Raw genomic sequence first — 22,746 nt, forward strand, 5'->3', positions numbered from 1 at the left:
AGAAAGTTCAAAACAAAATCTCATTAGTAGTACATGTATTAGGTAAGATGTTATTGTGACAATGACCTAATATAATCTGAAAATATTTGTGAGGCCATGAAAAACATAAATGTACCTTTCTGAGGACCCCCTTGAAAACGAGATGGTGACACACCTCAAGGGGCTTATCCTCCAAACAAATACATTCAAATTCAAATTCTGTATCAATTCACTTTTTGCCTCAAATGCTCCACAGTATGGCATTAAACGTATATATAAATTAAAACACATTACTGCGCAAAACAAAACAAAAAAATAATACAAATTCCATATTGTGGAACATTCCAGGCAAAGCAATAACATCTCCATGGAGACAAGCAGGTGGCAGACCCGCCAACAGCAGTTAGTAAACTGTTCAGTACTAGTGTTTTATTTTCTTACCTTATTTCAGATGACCATGAACTAAACATAACTCTAACTTAGAAAAAAATAAGACTTTAATAGTAGCATTTTATCAAACAAATGCAAAAGTTTGTTTACAATGTATATGCTGTTGATGCACAAGACGACTGCTGTAAACAAGCATACTATGTTTTCTCTTTTCCCAGCCACCAACCGCTGCATCCGATTTCCACTAATGAACAATTTGCTCAGTGAGGTGTGACCACAGGGCATTGTGATGGCAGCCACACAGCAGCAGCAGCAGCCATGGACTGATGCAGAGAGAAAGAGAGAGAGGAACAGAGGAGAGAGAGTAGGAGGAAGGGAGGGAGAGAGAGGACTTGAGCCGAATAGTCCTCTACCGGCTCAGATAGACACTCCTGCAGCACCGAGGCACACTGCTACATGCTTTTCTCTCCAACCTATTGCATACAAACACAGGTAAGATCTCGTCTGTTTTTAGCTTCATGTAAATTAGTGTATTCAGCTGGCTCTCATCCTGTTGCTTAGGGAGATTTAGGTGCTGCTATTTAAACGTAACATGTTGCCTTATTGGAAATTGTGTAGATGGGACTGATTTGTAGAAGATGAGACAGCATATTGCAATGTAGACAGATGGGATAGTGAAATGTTTTTCTAACTACCATAGATACCTGTGTATTAACACAGAAGAAGATGTGATGTAAATGTACTTTGACCATAGGGATACACAGACCATTTGTCACCATGTGCTGGTTCTGCAGGATCTACTAGCATGGGCTGGTATGTTGTGTCTGTGGTGTCAGTGGTCATTTGCATTAGTGTGCGGCACAGGACTACAAGCAGAAAAAGCAGTCAAAAAGGTACCCCAATCCCGGGATTAGCCAGACGTCTTTGGCTTCTGCTGTCTCCATGGTGAAAACAGCCGGTGGAACGCGCATGTTTGAGAGAGCGCTTCATTTAGTAAGCAGGTCTGGTGCATCTGAAGCTGTTAGGTAACATAAGTCCACTCAAAATAATGTAGCCTGCATGATGTTAAGCAATCACTGGGTGTAAAAAGGATAGAAGGATGCTGACATTTAACAGCACAGTGATTAGATTACATTTGTCAACTGATTCAACAGGTGTTTTTTTTTAATTTTTTACTTTGTATTGGAAAGAAAAACATGGTATGTGAATATGAACTCCTCATATAAGAGGACCTTTTACAGTTCAAGATAGAATCTATCTAAATATAAAATAGGATTACTGTTTTGTCACTGGATGTTGTTGTCCTCAATGAGACCTGTTACAGCATATATCTATAATGACAGACTTTGGTTTAGCTAGCAAGAGAGAGAGCATACTAGTATAGCCAATCCTAGGTATAAACTACTGGCTAAAACAATTTACTCTTAGCATAAAGCAAGGTATGTAGCACTGTGCAAGTGTGTGTTTATATTTGCCAAACCTTATTAATGGACATGTAAGTACTCTAATCTTTCCTAACACCTTATAAAGCCCTTCAGATGTCCTGTTTTACACTGAATAAATCCCTATTGGCTTGAAGCATCCAATCAGCTTGAGACTGGTCCAGCCGTCACATCCTCATGCACCATCAAAGTCAGGAAAAGGACACGAGAAAGGGGTCACAAGTTGAATAGTGTTTATACAAAACTATCTACAAGGCAGTTCCATGTAGTAATAGATTTGACAGATGTACTAATATATATTGTTCCAATATCATTTTCTAAACATGTACCTTTGCTTTAAAGGTACATTGTGTAACTTTTCTGGTGGAGGGTCTGTCACCTGCTTGTTTGTATGGATATGTCATTGCTCTACCTGAAATATTCCACAGTATGACATTAAACAGCTCTACCTTACATTTATTCAGCTAAAGGTGTTTTTATAACTCAGAAATACTTTGAGAAACAGACATTCTGACTGTGAGTGGAGTTGCCTCTCTATAGATCTGACCTCTAACTTGGCAGATTTAGTCTCCATGATACGCCACTATACCGTGAAACATTCTAGACAAAGCAATAACATCAAAAACATTTGACGGACCCTCCAACAGAAAAGTTACAAAATGCACCTTTAAGTATTTGTTACATTTTGAAAACTGACAGCACTGGCTCTATCTCACAATGGTGACATCAGGGGTTTCTAAATATTTCACTCTACCACCCTTGGAAAATATTTGTGGTTTTTAAGTACTACGTTATTGGAAGCCTAAAACCATGAATACATTCAAGCTTAAGATTGCACCAGGCCTCAAACCAAGACTGTAGAAGAGGTCTATATTTTACCAGTGTTGTCATTTGTTCCTTAGGCATCTCCGACTTGCTTCAATAAAACCATAAGAAATGCCATTACATTTTAAGTAATGATATTAACTGACAGCTGGTCTTGCAGTTATAAATTGGTGCCTTTTCTGCAGATGGAAAAAACAGTCTTTCCTTTTAGATGGATATCAGGAGGAACATGTGGAAAGACACAGCAACCACATACTCACATGTCCAAGCATGAAAGAACAGCGTGCGTTTGAGCCAGTCCTTGTAAACAGGCACACCCACACAGCAGGCTCAGGAGCAGTGGACTTTGCAGGGGGTAAATGACTCCATTATTCAGGACTGTCACTGATACCAGGGCTATACAGGGCTTATGGCAAGTTGATTAAATTGTAATGCCATACACTCTATTACACTGGTTCGCAAACTGTGGTGCAGGTACCTATGATAGAAGTATGTGAGCTTGGAAAGATAGCAATAGGTACATAATTACAGACTGGCATAGACCAAGTTTAGTCCGGCATGAAGTTCAATGACCAACTAATCCTAACCCTAACCCTAACCCATGCTATCCATGGGTTTCTGAGTGATGAAAAATTAGTATAGTTGTCATGGCAATTAACTATTCAAAAGTATGACATCTTTTGAATTATGCTCAAACTGTAGCCTATAAACAGGAAGCTAAATCCATATATTCTTGATATCTTTCTTGTTTAGAAGAGCGTTTAGAAACAGATTTATAGTTTTATATCATAGTTATATCAGTGGAGATTTTATTTTGGAAAGTTCCACAGTATGGCATTCAACTTTTCTATCTGGCATTTATTCAATTACAGGTATGTTTCTTGCAGGCTTACCTCTCCACAGAGCTAACATTGCAACATACCAGGCACAGCAATAACATCTCCATGGAGCCAAGCTGGTTACACCAGAAAAGTAAAAAAAAAAAAATCATGTGTTTTTTCATCTATTTAAATATTCTTTTCTCTTATTTAGCCTCAAAAAATCTCCAATGCAATCCTTATTTCATTGTTCTGCTTCAGTTTAGGCCTGCAGAAAGTGAATTCAAAACAGAAAGTGAAGTTCAATGATAGCGGGAGATAGGTGCCAAGATAGCTGTTGTATGTGTGTAAAAAAGTGACTGGATTTGTTTATAAAATACGACTTAATTGATCTTAAGGAATACTTTGGACAAAGCATAAATGCATACCAATCTACTTTTATTTATTTATTTATTTTTCATTGCCCTATTGCTTCTGCTTCTTGGCCCCTATTCTGCCTCTTCCTTCATGTTGTCAATCCTCAGTCAATTGAGCCTGCAACAGTGGCAGCCAGCCCCCTCTTGTCAGAAGCAGTGAGACAAAACGCCGTCAAAATAATAGATCGGACTTGTAAATTCTGTGGAGACACTTTTTATAGCTCCTTTGCACTTGCACTGCTGCCTGTCAAAGCAGACAATACGCTCGCTAACAGGCGCGCACATGGAGAGGGATCAATTGTGACGGGAGGTTAAAGGAACAAACCAACAAAAGTAGCCATGCTGAGGTTTAAGATTCAGCCTGTGGACTATCATCTTTAGATATTATGGTTGTGGTAAAATGTAAAAGGTTCAACTTGAATTTTGTGGCACTGGTTGATACTGAAAATGTGCATAGTTTTCCTATTGTGCCCCTTATTGCTGTTCGGTATTGGAGGTGACAGTTTTAATTTACGTGTGTTAGTGGAGCGGCCAGTTGTCCACAGCCACACGACGGACAATCTCTCAGTCTCACTGTTATTTATTCATTACTCATTTCACTCATTGTATTTTGTGGGAGGATGTTATTACCTAGAGAGAGCACATTGTACTGCAGGTCATACGGGGGCCTTTGGCATTGTAGTAACTCAGTGTCTTACTTGTGAGGTAAAATATTCATCCATTAGTTGTTTTTTTTTTAAAAGCACTTTATATAATATTAATATACTATTCAAAACCATTTATTTTCATCACATGTGTTGTTTATCATATAGAGATTAACGACTGGATGTAAAGTAAATGTCACTTACGTTAATATTTTTCTCGTGTATTTTCCACCAGCTTCATAAATTTGCCTACCCATCACCAAATCTTTATCCAGCAAGGTTGACAAAGGACATATTCTGTCCAAAAATATTGTATCCAAAACTATCAAGGTAAGAAAGACGAAAATGTAAAGACTAACAATGACTATAAAATATAAGTAACTTGGTAACTCAGACTGATTCTATAATTAAAATAAAAAATCGATTACATGATGTAGATATTAGCATAGACAGAGAGATTTGTACAGTTTAAATGAAAGACTAAACTGCACAAATCTATCTTTTAACAAATTACTTATTACTTTTATTAATGACCATAACGTTAGTTTTGCTTAGGATTAGTTCACTAATGCTATTTGTTGTTAGCCTTTTAAGTTTTTGTCTTTTTTACCTTGATAGTTGAAGATAAATTCATCATGGACAGAGTATGTCCTTTGTGGACCTTGTTGGATGAAGATTTGGTGATGGGGCAGATTTATGAAGATGGTGGAAAATACGTGAGACATTTCCACAGACATTTCCCCATAGAAATCCATTGACCGAAAGTCCCGTAAACCTACAGCAGGGCACTTCCGGCCGTTGTGAAAAAGGTCTATTGACTTTTCTCTCATGACGATGCATTTTATGTTGGTAAGAGGAGAGGTAATATGAGAATGTACACAAGCCACCATGTATAAATTATTCAAACAACCACCAAAAGATAAACAACTCGCCCACATCACCAGTTCAAATGACTCATTATCAAAACAGGTTTAATGACACACTCTTTATTTGTTATTCTGTAACAGGCAGCATCTTTTTGTCCATTTGAAACAACTGGTTAATGTGCTCTAAAACACAGCATTTGTGTGTAGGTGTGTATTCAGTGGTGATCAGTATGTGGGCGAGCTAGCACAACAGGCTACGCAGCACCCTACAGAATCTGATATAGATTGTATCGGGGCATGAGTGGGTTGGGTTGTGTGGGAGCTTTGAAATCGCAGGCATTCACAGACCAAGTCACCTCTGAGGAAACCGATTTTACACTGTTTGGTCATGCAGCTAAAACTAGAGTCCGTGTGGGAAGTTTGACGTGTGACCCTAGGACTAGTCACTCTTCATTTTTCTGTGTATTTGAATATCCCAACTGGTTCTTACCCTTGAGGCAGGGGCATAGTGGTAGACAGTGGGTGAGGCCTCTGGTCTATTGGCAATAAGAGGTGTGTTATCTTGGTCAGATTACATATAAAACCTGAAACAAATGGTTGGTCATTGAACTTGCAGTCCTCAGTAAAATAGAGAATATCAGGTAGGGCATGCCTGGACTGTATTCCAAGTAATCATGTAAAAGGTGCATACCTGCTCTTCTTTGTGAAGATGCTCCATAGTATTAACTTGTATATCTCCACCAGGCCATGTTACAATTCAGCTCTGGGGAGAGGTGTTTTGATTCTCAGCAAGAGTGCATGTTTTTCAAGTTAATTTCAAAAAAATATTTGTAATTGGATAAAAACAAGATAGATATGTTTAATGTCATACTGTGGAACATTCCAGGCAAAGTAATCACATCTGCATGGAGACAAACAGATGATGAACCACACCAGAAAAGTTACATTGTGCACCTTTGAGCACTGTACTCAGTCCTACTCAGAATATGATTTAGGCTGACCAATACAACATTATTTATTGTTATATGGCCCACCACCCATACTGCAGGCTATAAGATTTGATGACGATGAAGAGAAACGACAAAAAGACATCTTCTTAACATCCGGATCTTTGTATTTTTCTTTCAAAGAGCACTTGTGCACATAGAGTTAAAAGAGCTGGAGAGTCAATAAAAGTGTATAGGGGTGAAAACAGCCAGAGTATACAGATTGTTGTTCTCATAGAAAAATTCCTTTGGGGCTCCAGACTTTTCACTGGGGCAACAGGGTAGTGACTTTGGACTTCACAAAAGACTCTGCTTTATTCTCAACACTGGCAATCTCGGACCCCAATTCTTCACTAATCTCCCCCCAAGACCCACTCACACACATTATTCCTTGTCCAGGGAACGTATGGGAGGACATTCTTCACCTAATTGGCTGGTCAGATTGGGCCTGTTATTCCCTATACAAGTGAACAGCGTGACATAAATACTGACCAGCACATCTAACAGGATACCACTAATTGCGGGGTGTCCATTGCACTTAAGTTGTTGTTGCGATTTGTGGTTATTTCTGTCCGTCTAACTTTGGCTATTGCTTCCACTGCATAGCTTAGTTTCAGCTTCATTTATTTTATTATGTTGGATGAAATAAGGTCACAAAATAAGGACAGACTAAAATTGTAACATGAAAAGAAAGTCAACAGATGGGAAATCTATTAACTGTTGCAGTCTTGAATTCTTGCAGGGACTTAAAGTTGAAATATGTAATTTTAGTACAGCCTCAGAGCCACTCCATAACATGTATACTTTTATTTTATTCAATGTATTTTGCACATGAACTTATTTTACTGTATACTGACCTTTTATTCACTACAAGCCCCAGTACCACACATTTTATAATCAGTGCTGAATATTTTTGGGCCATGTGCATGTTGCAATAGCATCACAGCCCTTAATGTGTATTATTGTTTTTGCTTTGCCTGGTGTGATCTACAGTAGGGATGCACCAATCTAGCCTTTTCTTTTCTGATGCAGATACTTTGACTTTAAGTTAGTAAGTCTTTATTTATATAGCGCTTTTCACAGACATTTTTGTCACAAAGATGCTTTACAAAGCATTATTCAGCATTAGTCATTCACTCTAAACCTGGTGATGGGGTGATGGTAAGATACTATTGTAGCTACAGCTGCCCTGGGGCAGACTGACAGAAGCGCGGCTACCATGCCAATCGTCGCCATCGGTCCCTCCAACCACCACCATCACTCACGCACACACCACTTTCATACTAGGCAATGTAACCAATATCCAACTTATTGAAAATGTCTTTCAATGCCAGTATTGTATTGGTGCATCCCTAATCCACAGTATGGCATTTAGGTTATGGTACCATGCAAAGTGGAAGGTCAAAATGAATGCTTTCCAAAGTATTTTTGAGCAATTAACACCAGTAATTGAAAAATACAAGATAGAAAAGTTCAATGCTATACAGTAGAATATTTCAGAGAAGCAGATGGAGAAATCAAGACCACAAGAAAAGCTATATAGCTTTAAAGAGTTAAAATGTGTCACTGCTTATACTTGTGCCTTTGTCTTTTAGGTCACTTTAGGAGAAACCGGGCCAGACCCTCTTCGGGGAGCACAGAAAACAACATGTGACCGATCTGTGCACAGCTGCTGACAGCATGCATTGCCTCCACCAGACATTGGCTTTCCTCATCTGGTCTATGCTGCTACTCCAGTCTGCGGCCGATGAAGAGGCACCCTGGGGCCGCACCAAACCTACCACACCCTCCAAAGAGAAGCCCCCTGAAAGAAAGACGTGGTTTCATTTCTTGAAAAACCGTGTGTTTGGTGGAGGCTTGGACAGTAACGAGCAGGCACTGACCACAGCTTACAAAGGACTATCACAAAGCATTGATCAGTTTGAGGAGATCTCAGGCTCGGGGCATGAGGGCATTTCTGAAACTTCTGAATCGCCCACTACTTTGACTCAGGGGCCTGCAACCAGTGAGACACATCCCACAAGAACTTCAAACTCAGCACATAGCAGCACAGCACTGAGCGACAATGACGGTCTTGTCTCAGCCTCCTACTCTCTGCTATCAAGCATTTCCAGTACTGACTCCCCACTCACAAGTCCTGCTGCTGAAACTACTCCAGTGCATACCCACACAACATGGGGAACCGTACAGGCGGGAACAGCCAGCAAGGGTGTCATTGATCCACACTTATACAATGCACAGACAGATGGAGAGGTTAATATTTCAGAGAAAATGTCAACAATGGCAGACAAAACTACATTTGAAACCACAACCACCTTGACATGGGCAACTGTTGAGACACCTACTTTTTCACATGTTGGGGCGGCATCGACCAGCACCCATTTAGAGACAAAAACTGTAACACAATTTGCTACATCCAAGAGTACAACTACACAAGTGCTCACTACACAAACCACACAAGGCAAACCAACTACAGAAGGTGTTGCTTTCACTGCTATGGGGATTAATAGTGAACCAACGCTGGAATCCATAACAAGCACAACTGAGAGCCAAGAGGTTAACTTCCCAATAGTAGGAGGTAAGCAAAGTTAAATCAATAGTGTCTGGACTAGTTTAATGGAAGTGATCAATCAACACTGAACCGATTTTGAGTTGTCAATAAAGGCTTGATAGATGAAATGTCTTATGTTTTACGTGTTTAAAGATATTTGTATAATATCCTACTCGTCAACGACAGTGGTAGTGAGTGATGAGTACCTGCTTGTCTCCATGGAGATGTTATTGCTTTGCCTAGGTTAGGTTTAGTCAAGCAGGTAATGCCGCAGGGCCAGGTTTACAGGTCAGATCTATGGAGAGGCAATCCTACTCAGTTTCATTCAAGGTATTTTTAAGAAAAAACATCTGTAATTGAATAAATTCCATACTCTGAAAAATGGAAAAGCAATAGCATCTCCTTGAAGACAAGCAGATGCTGGACCCTTACATACTTCACATTTAATTCAAATTATAGTTAAAATGGTAGTAACAGTTATGAATAGGAACATTTTCAATCTAAAATGTTTTGGCAATCTGGTCTGTTTGTTTTTTCCCACATCAACAGCTTGATTAAAATTTCCTGCCACCCTTTTAATCTTAGAATCTCCATAGTGATACATTTGAATGCCTTTACGAGAATACAATTGGATTTTGTGGGGTTTGACTTGGCTCTCCACATCTGGGAAAAGCATACCCCCTATGACATTGAGGCTACACCTTGGTCTCCTTGGCCCATCCCCCAACTCTGCTGTAGACCTCTGTCTGCATTCTAAATGTCTGGAGCCTTCTCAAGACTATAGACACATCCATCACATCAGAGGGTTAGAGGCTGTGCTACAGAATGATGAGTCGATTATATTTTGGTGGCTGGCTCCATTTGTCTTTGCAAAGTAAATCCAGATTGACCTGTTTTGCATTGCAAGTGAATTGATTTCCAACCCAACATATGTAAAATATAATATTGACAGGAGATTTACGATATTGAATTCAATTTTTAAAAATTAAAAAACTCCTGTTTCCCATTTAATGTATTTACAAAATTATTATTATTGATGTGACTTGAAATATTTTGGTTAATAGAACATGTGGTACAAATGTCTGTATTATATTGAACATAAGTAGAGATGAAAAATTTGCTAGATTGGATATCAGCTTCCAAATATTGGTTCAGTCGATATCCTGATTGTACATATAAATTGATGTAATAACTACTCATAATTGCCCCAGAATGTCTCTGAATGTTTTACTTTTCTTTATACTAGGCTGTTTTGTAGTTATTTGAAGGATACATCACAGTTACATAACACATTCTGATCAGTTTTGTCTTAATTACATTTTTAAAAAATGAAATAAATGCTGTTTTCAGACTCTGCACTGGATATGCGGTAGTGGAATAGCTGGATTGGTGCATCCCTATACATAACTCCTTTGGCAGTGGGTTCAAGTCAGGACTCTTATAATATGTCATAATGTCCAAAAAAAGCCTAGACCTTTCTACCTGCTATCATCCATTTTGCATTAAGAGCTGAAGTAGTGTAGTGTGAGGGGCTATATTTTGTTTACAACCTCTTTTGTTGAATCTGCCAATGTATTCAGGTCTAGATCAGTGAAACCAAATAGGGGCTTGTCCTGGTGACTGTGAGGGGAGTCCAACTATGCCTGTGTATCAGTATTCTAAGAGCAAACTCAGCAAAAACAGAGCCCCTCCTTTGGGAACATGTGTACGCCAGTTGCTCTTCATGGATGCTGAACATGCTGCCTAGTGCCATTTAGGCCCCTCCAACCCTCCCTCCTTTTTTCTTTTCTTGTTCCCTAATGCTTTTGCTCTGTCTTTATGCTCCTGCACCAGTACAAATCCCATGTAGACACAGCTATAGGCACAGGGAATACTGTAAGGACTGGTCTAAAATGACAGCTAATGGCAAACATGCTTTTAGAAAGAATGTGGATGTGGATTCCATTTTGTGTGGTTGATTATTATGGTATGATATTGAGTAGTAACCGACCAAAAGTGTTTTTTTTTTTCATGGCTGATGCCTATACTGATGAATGAAATTAATGCGATTATTAAGAGAAAGGCTGATAAGCTCTGACAATATTTTGGGGAATGTATGGAGCCTTTCCCCCAAGTTATATCATTTGAAATACTACAACAAACTAGATAAAACCTGTATAGTCATATTTTGTACAGAGCCCTTTTTACACTAGTGTTCAAATAAAGATTTATATTCTTTAGGAAGCTGGACCATGTTGGACCAAACAAAATACTGGCCTCTGTTGTAGATCCAAGGCCTGTAGCTGACATGCTAGAAGGCAAATGCTGGCTCAATATATTGTTCAACTGATAGATCTTTAATATTATTATATTATACATATTTGATCATATATATTACCTGAAGGTGACATCTGATCACCCCTTATTTCAAGACGGCAGTGGGAGAAGCAACTGATTAGGGGGGTTGCTTTCATGTATGGCATTGCCCTTGAGAAGAGCATTTGTGAAATCTGCTAGTGTGTCATTTTCTAAAGGGATCAGAATCAGAAAAAGGAGGTTACTGTGGTACGTTTGGGACAAGACTGAACTGGGACAATGGTATGATATACTTAAATAGGCTGTAGGTTATAGAAAAATATAAGAGTTCAGTGCTATTCAGGTACTATATGGATCAGTGTAATCTGTCTTTTAAAAGGTCTGTTTTTCCAACACATCGGTTTTCCAATACTGGGTCAGAGCAGGGCAATTACAGGCTATTACATGAATACCTACAAAGATGGATGCAGTGTGTGTGTGCAGAATGGCTAATAGATATCGATATTCTTACTACTGGTTTCAGTTTAATTAAGGGAGGTGTTTTATAGCAAAGTGAAATAGACTATGGGAACAATTTTGTGAACATAGAGAATAACAAATACTCTGATGTGATTTAAGGTGAATGCAAGTAAATTCCAGCATACATAAGATTAGAGCCCGACCGATATATCGGCTGGCCGATATTATTGGCCGATATGGGCACCTGGAGACATTTTGGCTATCGGCCGATATGCTTGCTGATATGGGCCGATATTTCACGTGGGTATGTTATACCTCGTAATAAAGCTTAGACTCTCTACATTATGTTCATTTAATCCAATTTACAGACAGATAAATGTCCTAATATGTGGCTCCACATCAGTATTTATCTGCGGTGTAATTTGTCTGTGTCTGTGTCCGTACTGTCCCTGAACACACCCCCAGAGTCACGTAACTTCACTCACGTGCTATTGTTTACACCCGCAGCGGTGCGCAACACTGAGATTATATTCTTTTTACGGACAATCGGTTTGAGTCTGGATTAAAAGGACTTTTATTAGTTCAGACTTGTGATGTGAGGAGGAGCCTGTGTGAGCGGTGAGTGTTGGAAATACATCGACTTTGAAGCTAGTTTTGGCCATTTGTTATTAGCGATTAGCTGCTGTAGCTCCCGCACATAAACAGGCTGTTTTCTATTGGCCTATTGTAAAGTGATTATATTGGCAGTATATTTGCTACTGGACCAGCATTGATATGTAAATGAGCTGTGAATAGGCGTGTGAATGATCCACATTTATGCATATAATTAATTACCGCAGCGCGCACGTTTTTACGGCTAAAGGCTAATAGCGATTAGTTTATTTACTAGTTATGGGTCGGTCGCGGTCGAAGCGGCTCTTAGAGCCAACAACGGGAGCATGTTTCTTATTGGGAGCCGTGTTTTCTCTTTTTCTCACTTTTTCTCTTCATGCCGCATGTAGACCCGTAGTTTGACAGCAGCAGCGGCTGAAAACGAAACTTTCAGAAATCTGCGTGTGCATAGGATTAAAAAAAAAAAAGTGTATATTTGGCTGCAGTTCAGCATAAAATGAATAAACCAGGACTAATCTTGGGCTCAAGTGAGGGAGAGACCGAGTCCCGATACTCAGTCCTGGTTCAGTTCTGGTTTAGTCCTGTTTTACACATGGTTTAGATCTGTTTTAGTCCTGGGTTAGTCCTTTTTCAGTCCTGGTTCAGTTTTGGTTTAGTCCTGCTTGCAACAAAACAATCTCAAGAGTCACTTGGGAGCCGAAAGAGCCAACTGCTTTAGTGAGCTGAGCCAAAAGAGCCGGTTCTCCAAAAAAAAACAAAAAACTGGAATACCCATCACTAGTAGCTAGAATGTGATGCAAAAATGCCATTAGGCCAATCTACTGTATGTAAATATAATAATACGTAAAGTGTCAGAATAACAATAAATGTTGCCTAAATAAACCCAATTTAGAATCTACTAGAGCCAAACCTAAGTTTTTTAAACAATTCAAGATTTACAGTGAATTTTTACATCACTAAATATATCGGCGATTATATCGGCTATCGGCAGCGCCAACTCCCATTATATCGGTTTCATATCGGCCACAACAAAATCCATATCGGTCGGGCTCTCTACATAAGATCATTCATTATTGTCTAATTTTGTACAGTCCCAGCCAAGCAGTTTACCAAGCACAGCGGGCATTTTACTCGGGAGGTCTATTTATTTCCCAGACCAACCCCAGATAATGAGGAGCTTCAAAAACACTGCAGTGGGAAAAATGCAGATGCCTAAAATGGTCTCTGTGCTCCCCACTTACTCACAGTGAAAGAGGCTGTATAAATAAATAAGGTAGGATTATTGACACATGGGAAGTAAAGGAGAGGAGTGGAAAACATTTGAAACAGTTACATTGAGCCATTCTATTGGGCTTGATTGACACATGCCATGTGGATCTTATTTAGCATCAGTTTGGTCATAATAGATTATTTATTGATGAGATTTGTTAAAGGACCTATATTACTCTATTTTTTTATCTATGTTATAATGTTGTTTCATCATCCAAAACATACTTGGAGTTGTGTTTTGTTTCATTCACACACACTTAACACACCAATCCTGCATATTTAGGCTGAGTTCTTCCCTCAAACAGAAAACATCACCATGTGATGTAATACAGGAAGTGCTCCACTGTGTTTTTAAACTACATACACCTTCACTAGAATCATTTGGATGATTTCAGCCCTGGAATTCTCAGTTTCAACTAAAGGTAAAAAGTAGCTGTTAACTTGAAAACTACCACAACATGACATTACAAGGTTGAACAGAACACAAGACAAAAAAATAACTCCAAATATGTTTTAGACAAAGTAACAACATTCTAACATGATTTAAAGCTCACAAGGGTCATTTTGTGTAATATAGGACCTTTAATCTGTAACTGAGTCTACACTTGAAATTACTATGCTAATAATTTCATTTAGTAATAAAACTACACATTATAAAGAATGAAGAAAAACTGAATTTATAATGAACAAATAGTTCAGGTTTCAGGCTTAGTAACCACTCTTTTAAAAAAATAATTAGAATATTTCTTCATTATGAATTGTGTTCGTCCATGCTTTCTTAAGGCCTCGATGTAATTATAAAGTGTAATCTTTCATTTTATTTTATTTCATACTACAAAAATCTTTTAATACGGACTCAACCAAGGGTCAAAAGGGCATACATAATTGTTATGTCATTAGTCATTTTCCTTTGGGGCACTTAAACTTTAGAGCAGTTTTATGTATGCCTAATAGAGATGGTAATTTAGCTTCTTGAGATTTTCTTCCTCTCATTATTCCTCCCCCAAGACTCATAACACGCCAAGTTGTATTAATATTCATCCTTAAGCAATAAAGTCACACTGTGTCTGCCATCCATCGCTTCGTAACTCAAAACTCCCCATAGATCTGCTCAGTTTATCCTCCCACAGTTTTCCAGGACATTACTCATTCATGCTACTGTGCCATTTTGTAAACCACAGGAAAACTACTATTGGATTTCATCTTCTTTTTAATTTTGGACATTGAAAGAGGTCATCTTAGATTTAGACTTAGACTAGCTTTATTGATCTACAAGGGAAATTACTTGGTCACAGTAGCTCACACATCACATTATATTATAATAACAAAGAATTAAAAAAATGTAAATGTTGTTAATAATACATTCTAAATAAATAAGGAGCAAGAAAACAGCAAGAGACTGGTATCAAATACAACATAATCATCTAAATGTATATGTACAAGTAAAAATAAAATAGAAAAATAAGTAAAAAAAATATCTCTTTATATAGAATACAAGAGGTCTGCTATATATAAGAGCTAGAGATGCTTGTCAGTGTAATAAGTCTATAAGCACACAACAAGAGTGTATGGGTGAATAGTCACTACTGCGAATTGGTCTCTTGGACATACATACCTGGGTTACAGTCACTGCATGTCTTAGCAAGCTTAGAGAGGGTTAAACTTACCAATTTCTACCATAACTCTTTACTAATCTGTGTGTCCTAGACTTCAGTGAATCTGCAATGCCTTTGTATCTGTGGGTGTACTTATAGTTAAACTGCTTGTGTTTGTACAGAGCTGCCAGACGAAGAGGCTCAGATGGATAACAAAGATGGAGAAGGAGAGGAGGAGACTGAGATTCCCACGTTTACAAACCAAGACGTGGGCACAGGGTTAACAGATATTATTACGCTAACATCTAATCTTCAAACAACGTCACTACAAATGAGCACGGGTGAGTACAAGACAACATATCAGCACTTAGATGGTAACTATGTTAAAGGTCCTATATTATGCAAAATTGACTCTTTAAGTTTTAAACCATGTTATAATGATGTTATCTTCTCAAAAACATACCTGAGTAGAGGTTTGTTTCATTCACACATGTTTGAGTAATCCTTTATTATTAGTCTGTCTAGATATTCAAAGCTCAGTATGCTCTGTTTCACCTTATGATGTCATGAAGCAGTAGTTTTCAAGTTAACAGCTCCTTTTACCTTTAGTTCAATAGTGATTAGCAAGTCCACGGTTCTGAAATGATCCCAGCGATTTAAATGAACGTTTATGGAGTTTAAATACACATTGTAGCACTTCTTGTATTTACATGACATCACAAGGTGTTTTCAGTTTGACAAAAGAACTGAATGTGTAAAGTTTGTGTGTTAAACATGTGTGAATGAAACAAAACACAACTCCAGGTATGTTTGAGATGAAAACAACATTATACCATAATTCAGAAAATAGCATAACATAGTGTTAGTGTTCTAGTAGATAACCAAATAAATTAGGGTTTAAATACACCGCCTAAATAAACATAATGGGTTATAATAGCATCAAAAGATAGTCAAAAGGAGCTTTTGAAATCTGTTACAGGTAAATGCAATAATTTTGATGGCGTTTTCTTTCTTGCATGTTCAAATCATCCATTTAATCAAATAGAAAAGGGAGTGTCTTATTGTGATTTAATTGTGAGCGAGAGATCATATGAAGTTGTTCAAAATGATAATGTTCATATTGGAAGTTGGAAGGTGATAATGTTAAGATTTACACGTCTCAAATAATCTTATTAATAATTGATGAACCATTTTGTTGAACACACACAAGCGCAAGAGAACAGAATAGGCTGTGATCTCATCATACAAAATGTCATGAATATATTAGGTCACCGTGGGCTCAGTGATTCCCATTAAGATACAATAATTACAAAATGAAGCAAGTGTGGCCCAGTTCTCAGGACCACATGTAACCTAAATTACTTGAGGCTGATTACATGCATTTTGTTAAGTGAACTTTAAAAATAGATCTGTCATCTGTATAGTATGCTAACCAGACCAAGGTTTGGGTGTCTGAAAATACTACCGTACTATTATAAGGCACACCAGATTATAAGGCGCAATATCAGTAATGTTGAATTCTCTTGTTTATTTTCATACAAAAGGTGCACCGGATTATAAGGTACACTGTCAACTTTTGAGAAAATTAAAGGATTTTAAGTGTGCCTTATAGTCCAAAAAATATGGTACTAAAGAGGCTGCAGAAATGTGTTGTTGCTAACTAGGTATAGAAATTTGAAAAAAAAAAAAACATAAATAAATTATACATAAATAAAAATAAAATTGGGATTTTTCTGACAAGCATTGCAGTTTTAGATTTATGCTCTAATAATAAAATTATATTCAAGTTCACATTTTATAAACATTGAAAGGAATTTCAAAAAAAAAAAATATATATATATATATATATATATTTTTTTTTTTGATTCTTACATTACTTTGTCAGTTCATATATATATATATATATATATATATATATATATATATATATATATATATATATATATATATATATATGAATATAAATATGAACTGACAAACTAATGTAAGAATCAAATTTCAGATCAGTTGCAGACAAGATATTTAGTTAGGAAATTATGGCACTCAAATTGCAGTTTTCGATTGCAGGCCTGCTGTTACAGACCCTGTGAGAGTATTTTGCATGAGGTTAACAGCTCTAAAAACACCATGCTAACCATCTGTATGCATGAAGCCACAAACTAATATCTCCCTCTGAGTGGTAATCCAAATTGAAATAGATGAGAAATGAATATTAATGAGGTTGTGGCTGATATGGTATTGGGCTGTTACATCAGATGAATTAAATAGCCCTTTTTTCTTATTCCTAAAAAAGAAATAGTTTGGGAGTGTGCATAACTATGCAGTCAGTGAATGCAATCTCCTTTTAAAATGTCCTGCTTGAAGAATTGCCGAAATGGTGCTGGAAAAATCATCACCAAATGATTTATTCAAATATGATTGCTCTTAGGTCATACATTTGACTTTGCAAGTCTCTCCTCTCTTACATGTTTATGTGCTCAAGTGCAAGGGACAGTGCCCTTGCACAAGGCACATTTTCCTACTGGAATGTGTCAGCTGACTGGGCAGCATACAGTGGAACGTAACGGTTTGATGTGTTTGTGAACAGCAGCCATCTCATACCAAACTGTCTGGCTCCATCAGCTCTGTCTGTAACTCGCTGTATCTGCTCTTACCAATGAGACAGTCAAATGTTTAAGATAGTTGTGTTGCTTCTGTGTCTTCAAATGATTTAAGTGCACACACTGTAAAGCAAATAGACTACACTTACCGAACCTTATCTTCTTTATCAGTGGGCCTTATATTGAGGACTCCTGCTACTGCATTTTGCTTTTACCTTTTACTCACATTTCCTATTGTGAATGGAGGAGTCAACTTAAAATTAGGACAAAACTATAAATTGGTATCAAAACCAAGGAGAAGGTCTACTTCATTTACCACAATTATAGCAACAGTGCTAAAAGTGCCGTAGAGCACAAATGGGTAGTTACAAATAAGAGAAAGTAAAATCAATATAAAAAATAGCAAGGCTGAATATCCAAAACATAAAATTGCTCAACTTATATGTCAGTGATGTTGTGGTTGTAATTAACTATAATGACTTAAGATCTCTGCCCTCAAAGTTTAGTATGTTATTAACAGTTAAAGCTGACATACAATAAAAACAGCTGAGTTGTACTTAAAATGCATCTGCAGCAGTTGCTTTGGTGTCGTTTTTCCTTTAGCTTGACATTTTCATAGCAGCCTGGCAGTTTGAGGCCGACAGCCCAGGGGTCAAAACAACAAACAATAAAAATGCTAATTGTTTTTTAAATCAATATAAGTGCAAAGAATCTGCAAAAATAGCTTTAAAACTGCACTTGTGCTGTAATCAAAAGGCTGATTGGACACCTGCAAATTTGCTTGCAAAAAAATCAAAGAGAAAATGTGCTCATTACAACATGTTCAGATCATATCTCTAAATTTGGATAGCCATGAATACAGTGCTTGCTTTTATGCATTGCTGCAGACTGACCCATGCAGTAAAACATTATAAGATTTGTACACCATGGGAAAACACTTAAATGTCTAAAAGTCAAAGAGTAGTGTCTACTCCAATGACTCTCTGACTTCTAAAATAACAAACCCACCTATAGGAGTTTCCCTTGATCCCTTAATCATGTGTTAAGGGATGTATAAAACAAAAGGGCAAACAGCGACCGGGACAGGGTGGGATAGGAAAGCGCTCAACCAATAAAAATACATTACAAAGAACTTAAAAGAAATCCTCAGCCACATGAATTACTCTTTTAAGTTTTTATGAAGGAAATAAATTAGAGTTTGTAGACAGTACACATACATGGCAAGCATTCTGTGTTGCATTGTTTCCTATCCTAAAGATACCTGTTTTTATGGAATTGCTATGTGCATGTTTTATGACAGTGATTGAATTGATTGAATTGTTGAGCATAACGAAGCTCCAGTTCACTTATTAAATTCTCTGTTCTCTATCTGTTATGTAATATAAAATTGCGAGTGCCTACAAATGACAAAGATGACATTAACAGTTTTCAGTAAAGCCATTCCTTTGTTCAAATGTAAATCACTGAGAGTGGTGGGCTGTTAAAAGTATTAGTCACCCAGCTAGACCCTCTTCATGTGGTGGAAAGATAGCGGTATTGCAGTTAAACTTGTGTCCTATGGAAAAGAACTGGTTTTAATGGTGTGAAACTGTGGCACAAAAGACTTTTCCAAGCCTTTCATTTGCGCACACAAGCATACAGTATGAAGTACATGGTCACTCCCTGGTTTCCAAAGCTAAACCACTTTGAAACAGAAATTTCCTCTCCAGCTCTAAAACATGTCCAAGACAATCATAATTAAATTGGATGTGCATGGAAACTCCAGATGGCTTACGTAATCCTAGAAAAACAGGCTTTGTGCTTGTAGTGAGCCTTATTTAATACACACACACACACTATGACACAATCCCTGCTGTTACTGTGTCCAGACCACTTGGAAGTCCGCTCCATTTTACAGGCTTTCAAGGATTAACACAACAGGAACACATGTCTAAAAGGCAGGCAATTTATTTTCCTCAGTAATGTTAAAAGAAGTAAGACTGAAGGATTTACATGGCAGTTTACTGTCTTTGTGCCAGTCCCAAGGCTGGATAAATGGCTGCTATTCTAAGACAAGCAGCAAGCCAAAAAAGGCAACTCAGTACTGCAAACTAGGGGGTAGATTATTTGCTATGGCAACTCTAGTCAGAAAACAGAGAAATCACTGCATTTCCAGGAATACAAAAATTAATACATGACATGTGGTTACTCAAACAATGTCTTTTTTGTCTTTTTTTTTTTTTTTTTTTTTTTCCAGAGAGCCCCCATGCATACACAGACTGGATATTCAGCCCAGTGGAAAGTGATGCTACCTTTCTTCCAGACTGCAACAAGGAACGGACCGGCATCTGCAACATCTCAGATACCTGGGAGACTGCAACCTCTGCAGATTTTGTACCTACACAAAACAGCTCTACTGCCATAAACAAATCCAACAGCCTGTTTCCGATCCCTGCCTCTCCTCTGTTAGTGCCTCTATATACAGACTGGAACAGTGCTATGGCAGCCTGGGGTATAGCCTGGGAGGTACATGTGTATGGATTGGGTTGTGTTTTTGCTATGCTAACACTAGCCTCAGCTCTCAACCTGCTTTGTTTGCCTCTACGATGCCCATCGGGATGTGGCTACTTCGCTCTAGTTAGCCTCTTCCTGCTTGCTGCTGGATGCACCAGGGCTTTCTCTCTCCTGTATGATGCCTATGGCCACCTGGATCGCCTACCCTCCATGGAGGCCTCCCTGATGTTGTATGAAGCGCCATTTCCTTGCTTAACAGCAGCATTTGGTCTTGTGTTCCTTCTCCTTTCCATGCGCTCACGAATGCAGCTCTCTTACTCAGCCTTTCAGAGACCCTGCTTCCTGGCCTGCCTGGTTACTCTGCACTTCATTGCTGCATTTGGTCCTGAAACTCTCTTTAAGTTTTACCAACACAAACAAACCCTTTGCCTCTTTTTTACACTGGTTTCTCGTGGGGCGTTTGTAGCTCTTGCAACTTTTCTTTCATCAGCCTATTTTGTATTCTACATTTATGTTAGAGCTGATTCAAAACATATCTACCACCTGAACAACACGTCTCCCACACCTGCAGAGCGATATAACCGCTGCCCTTTTGCTGAAAGTCGTGATTGGGATCGTGCTGCTGTAACTGTCTGCCTCTCAGCTTTGTTTTCTTTAGCCTGTGCTGGGCTGCAGTTGTATGCCATGCTTAATGCCATGGGTGTGGCAGGGGAGGACCAAGTGTTTCACCCATGGTCATGGTGGACATTTCAGTTCAGCTGTCGACTTTGTGAACTTGGGATGTGTCTTACCTTAGCCTTGGTAGTTGCACAGCCCGTCTACTGTTCAGATCACCTACCAGCTGCTGGGAGCTGCTGGACTGAATTGCTAGCATCCAAGTCTCCAATTCTGCCTGGGACATACCAATGGTCTCTGAGCCAGCAAGAAAAACTGGCTATTGTAGATACAGTAGGCCTTGGAGAAACAGAGAGTCTCCCTCTTTACACTCTCATGGATGACAGGTTTGCACACAGCTTAAACGGCCTTGACCTCTTGTACCACAGTAACAGAGCATTGGCTTACCGCGACATGGAGCTGAACTTGCACAGCTCACTAAAGCTAGAGGATGTAGGAGGAGGGGAACCTTCAGGAGGTTCTTCTTTCACCAGTGACTCCACCACAGACCTGCGTCCACCATCGCCCATAAACCTGCGGCGCAGTATTGATGAGGCATTGTTTAGTGAGGCTCTGTTTCCCATGAGCATCTTCAGTCCCAGGCCCATTCGCTGCAGTGACCAGTCCATCAGCGACAGGTCTGCACTGACCTGTAATGGCTTTAGCGATCCTCTCACAGCAGATCCTGGCCTCTACCGGACCTCCTCCTGTGTGGAGATAGCCCCTAAAAAACAGTCAACACAAGATAAATCTCAAGAAGAAACTATTATGACTTCTCTACAGTCTCCATCTTTGACGTGCATGTCCAGTATTTCATCTCCTGAACGGTGGGGGCGGAGTTCGTCCTCCTGTTCCCTGTACCAGGCCTCTCTTTGTGGGTCGCCTCTTCTCCTGTCCCCCAGCCCAGACAGACATGCTCAACACTCTCACCCAGAGGGGCTCTGCAGTCACATAGGATCCTCTTCTGATCCGCAGAGGCTCTACCAAACACTGGGAGCAGCCTCACAGGGGAGTCTTGAACGGTCGTCAGAGGCTGACAGATCTGTGCAGGAGGAGTTCATTAGTGTCTGCAAACAGATTGATGCTTTGAGCATCTGCAGTGAGACTATTGATTTATAATGCACAATGTGGTCAAACAAGGGTCCCACTGAAGAGTTCTGGAATGAGAATGACTGGGTGCCATATGGACTTAAGATACCTTCAAAATGTATTTACAAGGTAAAACTGGTTTTCAGAATTTGTTCAGCTACTGTTGGCTCATATTTGATGTGGCAAAAAAGAAAATCTATATAATTTTTTCTTTATATATTTGTAAACTACTGCTCATACTACATGATACTACGAGAGGGTAGTATTTTGTAATTACATTTTTTTGTGTGTAAGTACAATGCTCTTCTGTAGTAAACATAAACAAATTCTGAAAACCAAGAGTGACACTGAAAGTTGCCAATTGCCAATTAAGTGCCAAGAATCTCAAAAGCCAAATAGTAATTTTTCATGTTTAATAGTAAAGGAAAGAGCAGGAAGCATTTTATACCAATGTTTAAACATTCCAACAGGACTGAGTGAAACTGCACTGCTGTACTATTGAACCTGTGAATGTGTCAGAGCTCACCGACAGAGGAGGCGCGTTCATCACTGTATAATTCTACATTCCTAACACGCATTTACTGTGTTGTGGTACTGCAGCACCCTCTGGTGGTCAAAACGTGTTACCTTTCCCGTCAATTTTGCTGTTCCACCGGTGATACATCCACAGGTCAACCTGAACTCTTCAAATAAACCTGTTATTTGGCGTTAGCCGCTTTTGTGGAACAGCCCCATAGCTAGACTAATTTATTTGAGTTCAAAC

General features: G+C 38.7%; 1 protein-coding gene across 1 annotated transcript; it reads left to right on the top strand.

Moving 5' to 3' along the window:
* Positions 1-666: 666 nt before the first annotated feature.
* prrt4b (proline rich transmembrane protein 4b) lies at positions 667-22,161 on the top strand. Its single transcript, XM_055154069.1, has 4 exons — positions 667-861; positions 7,962-8,944; positions 15,330-15,488; positions 19,984-22,161. The coding sequence occupies exons 2-4, from the start codon at positions 8,047-8,049 to the stop codon at positions 22,011-22,013; spliced, it is 3,087 nt and encodes a 1,028-aa protein (XP_055010044.1). The 5' UTR covers positions 667-861; positions 7,962-8,046; the 3' UTR covers positions 22,014-22,161.
* Positions 22,162-22,746: the final 585 nt, after the last annotated feature.

Source organism: Boleophthalmus pectinirostris, unplaced genomic scaffold (genome assembly GCF_026225935.1).
Source record: "Boleophthalmus pectinirostris isolate CB_2022bp ecotype Guang Dong unplaced genomic scaffold, ASM2622593v1 HiC_scaffold_18, whole genome shotgun sequence".
Lineage (NCBI taxonomy): Eukaryota > Metazoa > Chordata > Actinopteri > Gobiiformes > Gobiidae > Boleophthalmus > Boleophthalmus pectinirostris.

Coding starts and splice junctions, on each gene's coding strand:
- prrt4b (XM_055154069.1), top strand. CDS start 8,047: ATGCATTGCCTCCACCAGACATTGGCTTTCCTCATCTGGTCTATGCTG. Junction 8,945..15,329: donor TAACTTCCCAATAGTAGGAG/GTAAGCAAAGTT, acceptor GTGTTTGTACAG/AGCTGCCAGACGAAGAGGCT. Junction 15,489..19,983: donor GTCACTACAAATGAGCACGG/GTGAGTACAAGA, acceptor TTTTTTTTCCAG/AGAGCCCCCATGCATACACA.